Raw genomic sequence first — 13,171 nt, 5'->3', positions numbered from 1 at the left:
GAGCAGGTGTGCTGGTGGGAGGAGCAGGTGTACTGGTGTGAGGAGCGGCCCAGTCTGCACCACCAGTCTGAACTGGTTTCTCTGTCTGGGCGCAGCTCGGCGATGTCGGCGTACCAGGAGTTCATCCAGCAGAACGAGGACAGGGACGGCGTGAGGTTCAGCTGGAACCTGTGGCCTTCCAGCCGGCTGGAGGCCACCAGGCTGGTGGTCCCCGTCTCCTGCCTCTTCACCCCCCTGAAGGAGCGGCCCAGCCTGCCGCCGGTCCAGTATGAGCCGGTTCTGTGCAGCCGGGCCAACTGCAAGGCGGTCCTCAACCCGCTGTGGTAAGTTCAGCAGGACCAGCAGCTCAGTACAGTTCCTTCCCTGTTTGCACGTTGGTGCTTATTCCACAGCACGAGCACGCCGTCTGCGGCGCCGCTCTACCTGAAATGACAACGACCTTCGTGTCTCCTCCGTTCCAGCCAAGTAGACTTCAGAGCCAAAATCTGGGCGTGCAACTTCTGCTTCCAGAGGAACCCTGTGAGTAGCAATCAGCTGTTCTCTCAACATCTGGACGAGCCTGCAGACCGACCGCTTCATCTGTGTGTGTGTGTGTGTGTCTGTGTCTGTGTGTGTGTGTGTGTGTGTGTGTGTGTGTGTGTGTGTGTGTGTGTGTGTGTGTGTGTGTGTGTGTGTGTGTGTGTGTGTGCGCAGTTCCCGCCGTCGTACGCCGGCATATCAGAGGTGAACCAGCCAGCTGAGCTCATGCCGCAGTTTTCCACCATCGAGTACATCGTGCAGGTAAATACTCCACCTCGGTACATGAAGTTTTGCAGACACTCAGTTCAAAGGAAAAATGGGATCCAGCAGAACAGAAGTTCTGGACCACATGTCCGGTTCTGAAACACGTTGATGGAAGCGTCACACGGTTACACAGTACACGTACCGCGTACTGTGTAACCGGTGAGGATGCAACTGCTGCTGTGGTCAGCGTAGAGCAGCATACAGCAGCATAGAGCAGCATACAGCAGCGTAGAGCAGCATACAGCAGCATAGAGTAGCATACAGCAGCGTAGAGCAGCATACAGCAGCGTAGAGCAGCATACAGCAGCGTAGAGCAGCATAGAGTAGCATACAGCAGCATAGAGTAGCATACAGCAGCGTAGAGCAGCATACAGCAGCGTAGAGCAGCATACAGCAGCGTAGAGCAGCATAGAGCAGCATAGAGTAGCATAGAGCAGCATACAGCAGCATAGAGTAGCATAGAGCAGCATAGAGTAGCATAGAGCAGCATACAGCAGTATAGAGTAGCATACAGCAGCATACAGCAGCATAGAGTAGCATAGAGCAGCATACAGCAGCATAGAGTAGCATACAGCAGCATAGAGCAGCATACAGCAGCGTAGAGCAGCATACAGCAGCGTAGAGCAGCATACAGCAGCGTAGAGCAGCATACAGCAGTGTAGAGCAGCATACAGCAGCATAGAGTAGCATACAGCAGCGTACAGCAGCGTAGAGCAGCATACAGCAGCATAGAGTAGCATGGAGCAGCATAGAGTAGCGTAGAGCAGCATACAGCAGCATAGAGTAGCGTAGAGCAGCGTACAGCAGCGTAGAGCAGCATACAGCAGCGTAGAGCAGCATACAGCAGCGTAGAGCAGCATACAGCAGCGTACAGCAGCGTAGAGCAGCATGGAGCAGCGTAGAGCAGCATACAGCAGCATAGAGTAGCGTAGAGCAGCATACAGCAGCGTAGAGCAGCGTACAGCAGCGTAGAGCAGCATACAGCAGCGTAGAGCAGCATACAGCAGCGTACAGCAGCATACAGCAGCATACAGCAGTATAGAGCAGCATACAGCAGCGTAGAGCAACATAGAGCAGCATACAGCAGCGTAGAGCAGCATACAGCAGCATAGAGCAGCGTAGAGCAGCATACAGCAACGTAGAGCAGCATACAGCAGCATACAGCAGCATACAGCAGCGTACAGCAGCGTAGAGCAGCGTAGAGTAGCATACAGCAGCATAGAGCAGCGTACAGCAGCATAGAGCAGCGTACAGCAGCGTAGAGCAGCATAGATTAGCATACAGCAGCGTAGAGCAGCATAGAGCAGCGTACAGCAGCGCAGAGCAGCATACAGCAGCATAGAGCAGCGTAGAGCAGCATACAGCAGCATACAGCATCGTACAGCAGCGTAGAGCAGCATACAGCATCATACAGCAGCGTACAGCAGCATAGAGCAGCATACAGCAGCATAGAGCAGCGTAGAGCAGCATACAGCAGCATACAGCATCGTACAGCAGCGTAGAGCAGCATACAGCATCATACAGCAGCGTACAGCAGCATAGAGCAGCATACAGCAGCGTAGAGTAGCATACAGCAGCGTAGAGTAGCGTAGAGCAGCATACAGCAGCGTACAGCAGCGTACAGCAGCGTAGAGCAGCGTACAGCAGCTTAGAGCAGCGTACAGCAGCGTAGAGTAGCATACAGCAGCGTAGAGTAGCATACAGCAGCATAGAGCAGCATACAGCAGCGTAGAGCAGCGTACAGCAGCTTAGAGCAGCGTACAGCAGCATAGAGCAGCATACAGCAGCGTAGAGTAGCATACAGCAGCATAGAGCAGCATACAGCAGCGTAGAGCAGCGTACAGCAGCTTAGAGCAGCGTACAGCAGCATACAGCAGCGCAGAGCAGCATGCAGCAGCGTAGAGCAGCATACAGCAGCTTAGAGCAGCGTACAGCAGCATAGAGCAGCATACAGCAGCTTAGAGCAGCGTACAGCAGCGTAGAGCAGCATACAGCAGCATAGAGCAGCATACAGCAGCTTAGAGCAGCGTACAGCAGCATAGAGCAGCATACAGCAGCTTAGAGCAGCGTACAGCAGCATACAGCAGCGCAGAGCAGCATGCAGCAGCGTAGAGCAGCATACAGCAGCGTACAGCAGCGCAGAGCAGCATAGAGCAGCGTACAGCAGCGTAGAGCAGCATACAGCATCATACAGCAGCATACAGCAGCATACAGCAGCGTAGAGCAGCGTACAGCAGCATACAGCAGCGTAGAGCAGCATACAGCATCATACAGCAGCATACAGCAGCATACAGCAGCGTAGAGCAGCGTACAGCAGCATAGAGCAGCATACAGCAGCGTAGAGCAGCATACAGCAGCGTAGATCAGCGTACAGCAGCATAGAGCAGCATAGAGCAGCGTACAGCAGCGTAGAGCAGCATAGAGCAGCGTACAGCAGCGTAGAGCAGCATACAGCAGCGTAGATCAGCGTACAGCAGCATAGAGCAGCGTAGAGCAGCATAGAGCAGCGTACAGCAGCGTAGAGCAGCATAGAGCAGCATAGAGCAGCGTAGAGCAGCATACAGCAGCGTAGAGCAACATAGAGCAGCGTACAGCAGCGTAGAGCAGCATAGATCAGCGTACAGCAGCATAGAGCAGCATAGAGCAGCGTAGAGCAGCATAGAGCAGCATACAGCAGCGTAGAGCAGCATAGATCAGCGTACAGCAGCATAGAGCAGCATAGAGCAGCGTACAGCAGCGTAGAGCAGCATAGATCAGCGTACAGCAGCATAGAGCAGCATAGAGCAGCGTACAGCAGCGTAGAGCAGCATAGATCAGCGTACAGCAGCATAGAGCAGCATAGAGCAGCGTACAGCAGCGTAGAGCAGCATAGATCAGCGTACAGCAGCATAGAGCAGCATAGAGCAGCGTACAGCAGCGTAGAGCAGCATAGAGCAGCATACAGCAGCGTAGAGCAGCATACAGCAGCGTAGATCAGCGTACAGCAGCATAGAGCAGCATACAGCAGCGTAGAGCAGCATAGAGCAGCGTAGAGCAGCATAGAGCAGCGTACAGCAGCGTAGAGCAGCATAGAGTAGCGTAGAGCAGCGTGAGCCAGGGAAGATCACACAGCGGTGGAGAAGCCAGCCGTTGCCACGCTGCTGCTTCTCTTTCTCGTTGCCAGACGTTTGGTTTATGGCAGACAGACGGTAAATTGTCCTGCTGTGTTTTCCCAGCGCGGACCCCCGGCGCCGCTGATCTTCCTGTATGTTGTGGACACATGTTTGGAAGAAGAGGACCTGCAGGCCCTGAAGGAGTCTCTGCAGATGTCGCTGAGTCTGCTGCCGCCCAACGCCCTGGTGGGCCTCATCACGTTTGGACGCATGGTTCAGGTTCACGAGCTGAGCTGCGAGGGGATCGCCAAGAGCTATGTGTTCCGGGGAACCAAGGACCTGTCGTCCAAGCAGATCCAGGTTGGTCCAGGATCCAGGATGTAGTCTCAGATCTTCAGCGTGGCAACTTCACAGGGACGCTCCTGAAAACTGGAGTAAAAACAGCTGATTTGTTTGCAGGAGATGCTCGGGTTGACAAGGCCAGCAGCATCCGGGCAGCAGGGTCGCCCCCCGGCCTCCCAGGATGCTGCCGCCTCCTGCAGGTACGGACAGCTCGCCGTCTCGCTCGCCGTCTCCCTCTGCTTTCCCCCCGCCGTGCTGATCTGTGCTCGTTCCCATCAGGTTCCTCCAGCCCGTGCACCGAGTGGACATGAACCTGACGGACTTGCTGGGAGAGCTCCAGAGAGACCCGTGGCCCGTCCCGCAGGGCAAGCGGCCTCTCCGCTCCACTGGTGTCGCCCTGTCCATCGCCGTGGGCCTCCTGGAGGTACAGCAGACGCCAACACGGTGCCATGGGACGTGTAGGACACACCTACAGTTCACTGGTCCACTAAGATGCTTCATGGTGGCGTGAACTTTATCTGCATCACGTCAGGACGTCACACACAGCTCGATAATCATCCTCCGCTGTCGGTTCAAAGGCTGCTTCCTGTCCCTTCCCTCCAGCCTTATCTGCTCCTGATAATCTCTGCTTATGTAACTGCAGAAGATGGCGCCGTTCCTCCGCTCAGATTTATCTCCACAGCTGCAGGCAGCTTTCAGCGTCTGGAAAAGCTGCTTTTTCTGCACATGCGGACGATACGTGGCTTTAAACGCCGCTTCCTCAGACGGTTACGGTGTGTTCAGGCCTGAACGCTCGATGCTGGTCACTAAACTTCCACTTTTGTGTCCGACGTCCAAAACGCTCCTGATGCGTGTCTGGAGCGGCAAACGCGGCGGGAAAGAGATGAGTCTGAATGATGGCGGTGCAGCAGAGAGATGGCATGGTTTTATTTCATAAATAAAGACAGAGAACGTCGTCTTAGGGCAGTGATAGTCATTGTTAATGCAACAAGAGCCGCACACAGCAGAGTCCCCTCCAAACAAAGCGTTGCTAGGCAACGTATCCTGCTACGTTGCCAAATCAGTAACATTCAGCTTTTCAGCAAGGAATGGTGATCCTAAATTTTACACGGAGTAACGGCGTTCTCATGCAACAGTATCTGGTGAAAATACAATAAAGCCTCCAGAATGTGGGCGTTTCTTTTTCATTATATATACGGAGCTACCGACGGAGCGGCTCTTTGGTGGAGTTCACTGCAGCTGAAATCAGCCAGAACTGGCAACCCGGACAGGGTCAGTTAGGGCCGTTAGGACAGCAAAGCCTGCAGCTCTTGTTAGTGGAGAGAACTGCAGCGTTGAGGATCATTATGACTTGTTTAGATGCATTTTCAGAAAGCCAGCGGCTGCTTCACGAGCCGCAAGGCAGGAGTCAGAGAGCCGCATGAGGAACGCTGACGTAGGGCGTCTCAGGCCCGGGTCTGGGTTCACCACAGGAATCCTCCAGGAGCTGCCAGCTGATCGCTCTGATTGGCTGATGCTATGCGTGAAGCAGCCAAAGTTCAGATTTTACATCTCTGGCTTTTGACGCGCATCAACCTTATAAAACCTCTTTTATAGTTTAAGGCGTGTGATGCCGATGCTCAAAACGCGACATGATAAAGCTTGCCGCGCCTCCACATAGACTTTTCATGGAAACAATTAATAAAATATATCACTGCTGTATTACATCTTGAGGCTTTTTTTTTTTATTCCTGTTCCTGCAGTGATTCGTTTATAAATGCATTTCAGCTGCAGTTAGGGAGAAAAAACACATTTGTTACATGAACAATGTAATAAAATCACAAAAAGATTTTGAAAGTAAAGTTCTTGCTCATCCAAATTTGTATCTGCAATTCCAATCGCAATTACTGCGGTTGTGGATTAATTAATAACGAGGACATTTGTTAAAACTTTCATTTTGTGTCTCGTGTTTATTATCAACTGTTCTTTACAGACCAAATTATTGTTAGCTTTTGTCCTGCTGACTGAATTTATACCAGGTGTTGTACGAGACATCAAAACGGCAGCCATGGTTAACCTTGGGGGAACCTCATGCCGGTAGTCGGAGTGCAGACTGTGTGGCCTGTAACTATAAACATGATATGTCGAGATGACTTTGTTGATTTCAGTGTCATACACAAAAGAGCCCAGCAACAGGTACAACACACTGATTAAGACAGGAGCAGAATGGCAGGTGTGTGTATGTATGTAGGCTAGGATCATGACTACCGAAGCACTGATTGGGTACAAAGCCCGAACATCCAGTGGCTGAGCAGTCAGAAGAAGCCTCTTAGAGATAAAATATGCATAAAACGCCACCGCGCGTTCAGATTCACAACATGTTTGCGAAAAAAAACGGCACATGCCGCTTTTTATGGTTTAGAATACGGTTTAATTTACGTCCGATTTTTCATACTATCGACTTGCCATACCCACTCACGTCCCGCTGTCCCGCTCATGTTGTCCCGCTCACGTCCCGCTCATGTTGTCCCGCTCACGTCCCGCTCATGTTGTCCCGCTCACGTCCCGCTCATGTTGTCCCGCTCACGTCCCGCTCATGTTGTCCCGCTCACGTCCCGCTGTCCCGCTCATGTTGTCCCGCTCACGTCCCGCTCATGTTGTCCCGCTCACGTCCCGCTGTCCCGCTCACGTTGTCCCGCTCACGTCCCGCTCATGTTGTCCCGCTCACGTCCCGCTCATGTTGTCCCGCTCACGTCCCGCTCATGTTGTCCCGCTCACGTCCCGCTGTCCCGCTCATGTTGTCCCGCTCACGTCCCGCTCATGTTGTCCCGCTCACGTCCCGCTGTCCCGCTCATGTTGTCCCGCTCACGTCCCGCTGTCCCGCTCATGTTGTCCCGCTCACGTCCCGCTCATGTTGTCCCGCTCACGTCCCGCTGTCCCGCTCACGTTGTCCCGCTCACGTCCCGCTCATGTTGTCCCGCTCACGTCCCGCTGTCCCGCTCATGTTGTCCCGCTCACGTCCCGCTCATGTTGTCCCGCTCACGTCCCGCTGTCCCGCTCACGTTGTCCCGCTCACGTCCCGCTCATGTTGTCCCGCTCACGTCCCGCTGTCCCGCTCATGTTGTCCCGCTCACGTCCCGCTCACGTCCCGCTGTCCCGCTCACGTTGTCCCGCTCACGTCCCGCTGTCCCGCTCACGTTGTCCCGCTGTCCCGCTCACGTTGTCCCGCTCACGTTGTCCCGCTGTCCCGCTCACGTTGTCCCGCTCACGTTGTCCCGCTGTCCCGCTCACATTGTCCCGCTGTCCCTCACACGTCCCGCTGTCCCGCTCACGTTGTCCCGCTCACGTTGTCCCGCTCACGTTGTCCCGCTGTCCCGCACACGGCGTCCCGCACACGGCGTCCCGCACACGTTGTCCCGCTCACGTTGTCCCGCTCACGTTGTCCCGCTCACGTTGTCCCGCACACGTTGTCCCGCTCACGTTGTCCCGCTCACGTTGTCCCGCTGTCCCGCACACGGCGTCCCGCTCACGTTGTCCCGCTGTCCCGCTCACGTTGTCCCGCACAAGTTGTCCCGCTGTCCCGCACACGGCGTCCCGGACACGTTGTCCCGCTGTCCCGCTCACGTTGTCCCGCTGTCCCGCACACGTTGTCCCGCTCACGTTGTCCCGCACACGTTGTCCCGCACACGTTGTCCCGCTGTCCCGCACACGGCGTCCCGCTGTCCCGCACACGTTGTCCCGCTGTCCCGCACACGTTGTCCCGCACACGTTGTCCCGCTGTCCCGCACACGGCGTCCCGCACACGTTGTCCCGCTGTCCCGCTCACTTTGTCCCGCTGTCCTGCACACGTTGTCCCGCTGTCCCGCACACGGCGTCCCGCACACGTTGTCCCGCTGTCCCGCACACGTCGTCCCGCTGTCCCGCACACATTGTCCCGCACACGTTGTCCCGCACACGTTGTCCCGCAAATGTTGTCCCACTGTCCCGCTCACGTTGTCCCGCTGTCCCGCACACGGCGTCCCGCACACGTTGTCCCGCTGTCCCGCACACATTGTCCCGCTGTCCCGCACACGTTGTCCCGCTGTCCCGCACACGTTGTCCCGCACACGTTGTCCCGCAAATGTTGTCCCGCTGTCCTGCACAAGTTGTCCCGCTGTCCCGCACACGGCGTCCCGCACACGTTGTCCCGCTGTCCCGCACACGTCGTCCCGCTGTCCCGCACACATTGTCCCGGACACGTTGTCCCGCTGTCCCGCACACGTCGTCCCGCTGTCCCGCACACATTGTCCCGCACACATTGTCCCGCACACGTTGTCCCGCACACGTTGTCCCGCTGTCCCGCACACGTTGTCCCGCACACGTTGTCCCGCTGTCCCGCACACGGCGTCCCGCACACGTTGTCCCGCTGTCCCGCTCACTTTGTCCCGCTGTCCTGCACACGTTGTCCCGCTGTCCCGCACACGGCGTCCCGCACACGTTGTCCCGCACACGTCGTCCCGCTGTCCCGCACACATTGTCCCGCACACGTTGTCCCGCACACGTTGTCCCGCAAATGTTGTCCCACTGTCCCGCTCACGTTGTCCCGCTGTCCCGCACAAGTTGTCCCGCTGTCCCGCACACGGCGTCCCGCACACGTTGTCCCGCTGTCCCGCACACGTCGTCCCGCTGTCCCGCACACATTGTCCCGGACACGTTGTCCCGCTGTCCCGCACACGTCGTCCCGCTGTCCCGCACACATTGTCCCGCAAATGTTGTCCCACTGTCCCGCTCACGTTGTCCCGCTGTCCCGCACACGGCGTCCCGCACACGTTGTCCCGCTGTCCCGCTCACGTTGTCCCGCTCACGTCCCGCTCATGTTGTCCCGCTCACGTCCCGCTGTCCCGCTCATGTTGTCCCGCTCACGTCCCGCTGTCCCGCTCATGTTGTCCCGCTCACGTCCCGCTCATGTTGTCCCGCTCACGTCCCGCTGTCCCGCTCACGTTGTCCCGCTCACGTCCCGCTCATGTTGTCCCGCTCACGTCCCGCTGTCCCGCTCATGTTGTCCCGCTCACGTCCCGCTCATGTTGTCCCGCTCACGTCCCGCTGTCCCGCTCACGTTGTCCCGCTCACGTCCCGCTCATGTTGTCCCGCTCACGTCCCGCTGTCCCGCTCATGTTGTCCCGCTCACGTCCCGCTCACGTCCCGCTGTCCCGCTCACGTTGTCCCGCTCACGTCCCGCTGTCCCGCTCACGTTGTCCCGCTGTCCCGCTCACGTTGTCCCGCTCACGTTGTCCCGCTGTCCCGCTCACGTTGTCCCGCTCACGTTGTCCCGCTGTCCCGCTCACATTGTCCCGCTGTCCCTCACACGTCCCGCTGTCCCGCTCACGTTGTCCCGCTCACGTTGTCCCGCTGTCCCGCACACGGCGTCCCGCACACGGCGTCCCGCACACGTTGTCCCGCTCACGTTGTCCCGCTCACGTTGTCCCGCTCACGTTGTCCCGCACACGTTGTCCCGCACACGTTGTCCCGCTCACGTTGTCCCGCTCACGTTGTCCCGCTGTCCCGCACACGGCGTCCCGCTCACGTTGTCCCGCTGTCCCGCTCACGTTGTCCCGCACAAGTTGTCCCGCTGTCCCGCACACGGCGTCCCGGACACGTTGTCCCGCTGTCCCGCTCACGTTGTCCCGCTGTCCCGCACACGTTGTCCCGCTCACGTTGTCCCGCACACGTTGTCCCGCACACGTTGTCCCGCTGTCCCGCACACGGCGTCCCGCTGTCCCGCACACGTTGTCCCGCTGTCCCGCACACGTTGTCCCGCACACGTTGTCCCGCTGTCCCGCACACGGCGTCCCGCACACGTTGTCCCGCTGTCCCGCTCACTTTGTCCCGCTGTCCTGCACACGTTGTCCCGCTGTCCCGCACACGGCGTCCCGCACACGTTGTCCCGCTGTCCCGCACACGTCGTCCCGCTGTCCCGCACACATTGTCCCGCACACGTTGTCCCGCACACGTTGTCCCGCAAATGTTGTCCCACTGTCCCGCTCACGTTGTCCCGCTGTCCCGCACACGGCGTCCCGCACACGTTGTCCCGCTGTCCCGCACACGTTGTCCCGCTGTCCCGCACACGTTGTCCCGCTGTCCCGCACACGTTGTCCCGCTGTCCCGCACACGTTGTCCCGCTGTCCCGCACACATTGTCCCGCACACGTTGTCCCGCAAATGTTGTCCCGCTGTCCTGCACAAGTTGTCCCGCTGTCCCGCACACGGCGTCCCGCACACGTTGTCCCGCTGTCCCGCACACGTCGTCCCGCTGTCCCGCACACATTGTCCCGCACACGTTGTCCCGCACACGTTGTCCCGCAAATGTTGTCCCACTGTCCCGCTCACGTTGTCCCGCTGTCCCGCACACGGCGTCCCGCACACGTTGTCCCGCTGTCCCGCACACATTGTCCCGCTGTCCCGCACACGTTGTCCCGCTGTCCCGCACACGTTGTCCCGCTGTCCCGCACACGTTGTCCCGCTGTCCCGCACACGTTGTCCCGCTGTCCCGCACACATTGTCCCGCACACGTTGTCCCGCAAATGTTGTCCCGCTGTCCTGCACAAGTTGTCCCGCTGTCCCGCACACGGCGTCCCGCACACGTTGTCCCGCTGTCCCGCACACGTCGTCCCGCTGTCCCGCACACATTGTCCCGGACACGTTGTCCCGCTGTCCCGCACACGTCGTCCCGCTGTCCCGCACACATTGTCCCGCACACATTGTCCCGCACACGTTGTCCCGCACACGTTGTCCCGCTGTCCCGCACACGTTGTCCCGCACACGTTGTCCCGCTGTCCCGCACACGGCGTCCCGCACACGTTGTCCCGCTGTCCCGCTCACTTTGTCCCGCTGTCCTGCACACGTTGTCCCGCTGTCCCGCACACGGCGTCCCGCACACGTTGTCCCGCACACGTCGTCCCGCTGTCCCGCACACATTGTCCCGCACACGTTGTCCCGCACACGTTGTCCCGCAAATGTTGTCCCACTGTCCCGCTCACGTTGTCCCGCTGTCCCGCACAAGTTGTCCCGCTGTCCCGCACACGGCGTCCCGCACACGTTGTCCCGCTGTCCCGCACACGTCGTCCCGCTGTCCCGCACACATTGTCCCGGACACGTTGTCCCGCTGTCCCGCACACGTCGTCCCGCTGTCCCGCACACATTGTCCCGCAAATGTTGTCCCACTGTCCCGCTCACGTTGTCCCGCTGTCCCGCACACGGCGTCCCGCACACGTTGTCCCGCTGTCCCGCTCACGTTGTCCCGCTGTCCCGCACACGTTGTCCCGCACACGTCGTCCCGCTGTCCCGCACACATTGTCCCGCAAATGTTGTCCCACTGTCCCGCTCACGTTGTCCCGCTGTCCCGCACACGGCGTCCCGCACACGTTGTCCCGCTGTCCCGCTCACGTTGTCCCGCTGTCCCGCACACGTTGTCCCGCTGTCCCGCACACGGCGTCCCGCACACGTTGTCCCGCTGTCCCGCACACGTCGTCCCGCTGTCCCGCACACATTGTCCCGCACACGTTGTCCCGCACACGTTGTCCCGCAAATGTTGTCCCACTGTCCCGCTCACGTTGTCCCGCTGTCCCGCACACGGCGTCCCGCTCACGTTGTCCCGCTGTCCCGCACACGGCGTCCCGCACACGTTGTCCCGCTGTCCCGCTCACGTTGTCCCGCTGTCCCGCACACGGCGTCCCGCACACGTTGTCCCGCTGTCCCGCACACGTTGTCCCGCTGTCCCGCACACGTTGTCCCGCTGTCCCGCACACGTCCCGCTGTCCCGCACACGGCGTCCCGCTGTCCCGCACACGTTGTCCCGCTGTCCCGCACACATTGTCCCGCACACGGTGTCCCGCCGTCCCTCACACATTGTCCCGCACACGTTGTCCCGCACACGTTGTCCCGCAAATGTTGTCCCACTGTCCCGCTCACGTTGTCCCGCTGTCCCGCACACGGCGTCCCGCTCACGTTGTCCCGCTGTCCCGCACACGGCGTCCCGCACACGTTGTCCCGCTGTCCCGCTCACGTTGTCCCGCTGTCCCGCACACGGCGTCCCGCACACGGCGTCCCGCACACGTTGTCCCGCTGTCCCGCACACGGCGTCCCGCTGTCCCGCACACGTTGTCCCGCTGTCCCGCACACATTGTCCCGCACACGTTGTCCCGCACACGGCGTCCCGCTGTCCCGCACACGTTGTCCCGCTGTCCCGCACACATTGTCCCGCACACGTTGTCCCGCACACGGCGTCCCGCTGTCCCGCTCACGTTGTCCCGCTGTCCCGCTCACGTTGTCCCGCTGTCCCGCACACGGCGTCCCGCTGTCCCGCACACGTTGTCCCGCTGTCCCGCACACATTGTCCCGCACACGTTGTCCCGCTGTCCCGCTCACATTGTCCCGCTGTCCCGCAAATGTTGTCCCGCTCACGTTGTCCCACTGTCCCGCTCACGTTGTCCCGCACACGTTGTCCCGCACACGTTGTCCCGCACACGGCGTCCCGCTGTCCCGCACACGGCGTCCCGCACACATTGTCCCGCTGTCCCGCACACGTTGTCCCGTTGTCCCGCTCACGTTGTCCCGCTGTCCCGCAAATGTTGTCCCGCACACATTGTCCCGTTGTCCCGCACACGTTGTCCCGCTGTCCCGCTCACGTTGTCCCGCTGTCCCGCAAATGTTGTCCCGCTCACGTTGTCCCGCTGTCCCGCTCACGTTGTCCAGCTGTCCCGCACACGTTGTCCCGCACACGGCGTCCCGCTCACGTTGTCCCGCTGTCCCGCACACGGCGTCCCGCTCACGTTGTCCCGCTGTCCCGCACACGGCGTCCCGCACACGTTGTCCCGCTGTCCCGCTCACGTTGTCCCGCTGTCCCGCACACGTTGTCCCGCTGTCCCGCTCACGTTGTCCCGCTGTCCCGCACACGGCGTCCCGCACACGGCGTCCCGCACACGTTGTCCCGCTGTCCCG

The 13,171-nt window shown here is 59.7% G+C and overlaps 1 protein-coding gene across 2 annotated transcripts in view; it reads left to right on the top strand.

Moving 5' to 3' along the window:
- The window catches only part of sec23b (SEC23 homolog B, coat complex II component), a 47,064-nt gene that overhangs the window by 13,336 nt on the left and 20,557 nt on the right, over window positions 1-13,171 (top strand). Inside the window, exons 2-7 of one of the 2 annotated variants that reach the window (XM_079238319.1) lie at window positions 96-323; window positions 462-519; window positions 694-780; window positions 3,999-4,235; window positions 4,335-4,417; window positions 4,497-4,641. In XM_079238319.1, the coding sequence (XP_079094445.1) occupies window positions 103-323; window positions 462-519; window positions 694-780; window positions 3,999-4,235; window positions 4,335-4,417; window positions 4,497-4,641 (831 nt within the window). In that variant the 5' untranslated portion in view covers window positions 96-102. Of the gene's footprint in view, window positions 1-95; window positions 324-461; window positions 520-693; window positions 781-3,998; window positions 4,236-4,334; window positions 4,418-4,496; window positions 4,642-13,171 lie in introns of those variants that run through there. The other variant, XM_079238320.1, reaches the window with a different exon arrangement.

This window comes from Telmatherina bonti, assembly GCF_933228915.1.
Source record: "Telmatherina bonti genome assembly, chromosome: 3".
In the NCBI taxonomy this organism is placed as follows: Eukaryota; Metazoa; Chordata; class Actinopteri; order Atheriniformes; family Telmatherinidae; genus Telmatherina; species Telmatherina bonti.
Note: the sequence above shows the minus strand (reverse complement) of the source record. Positions and strands in the feature narration are given on the sequence as shown.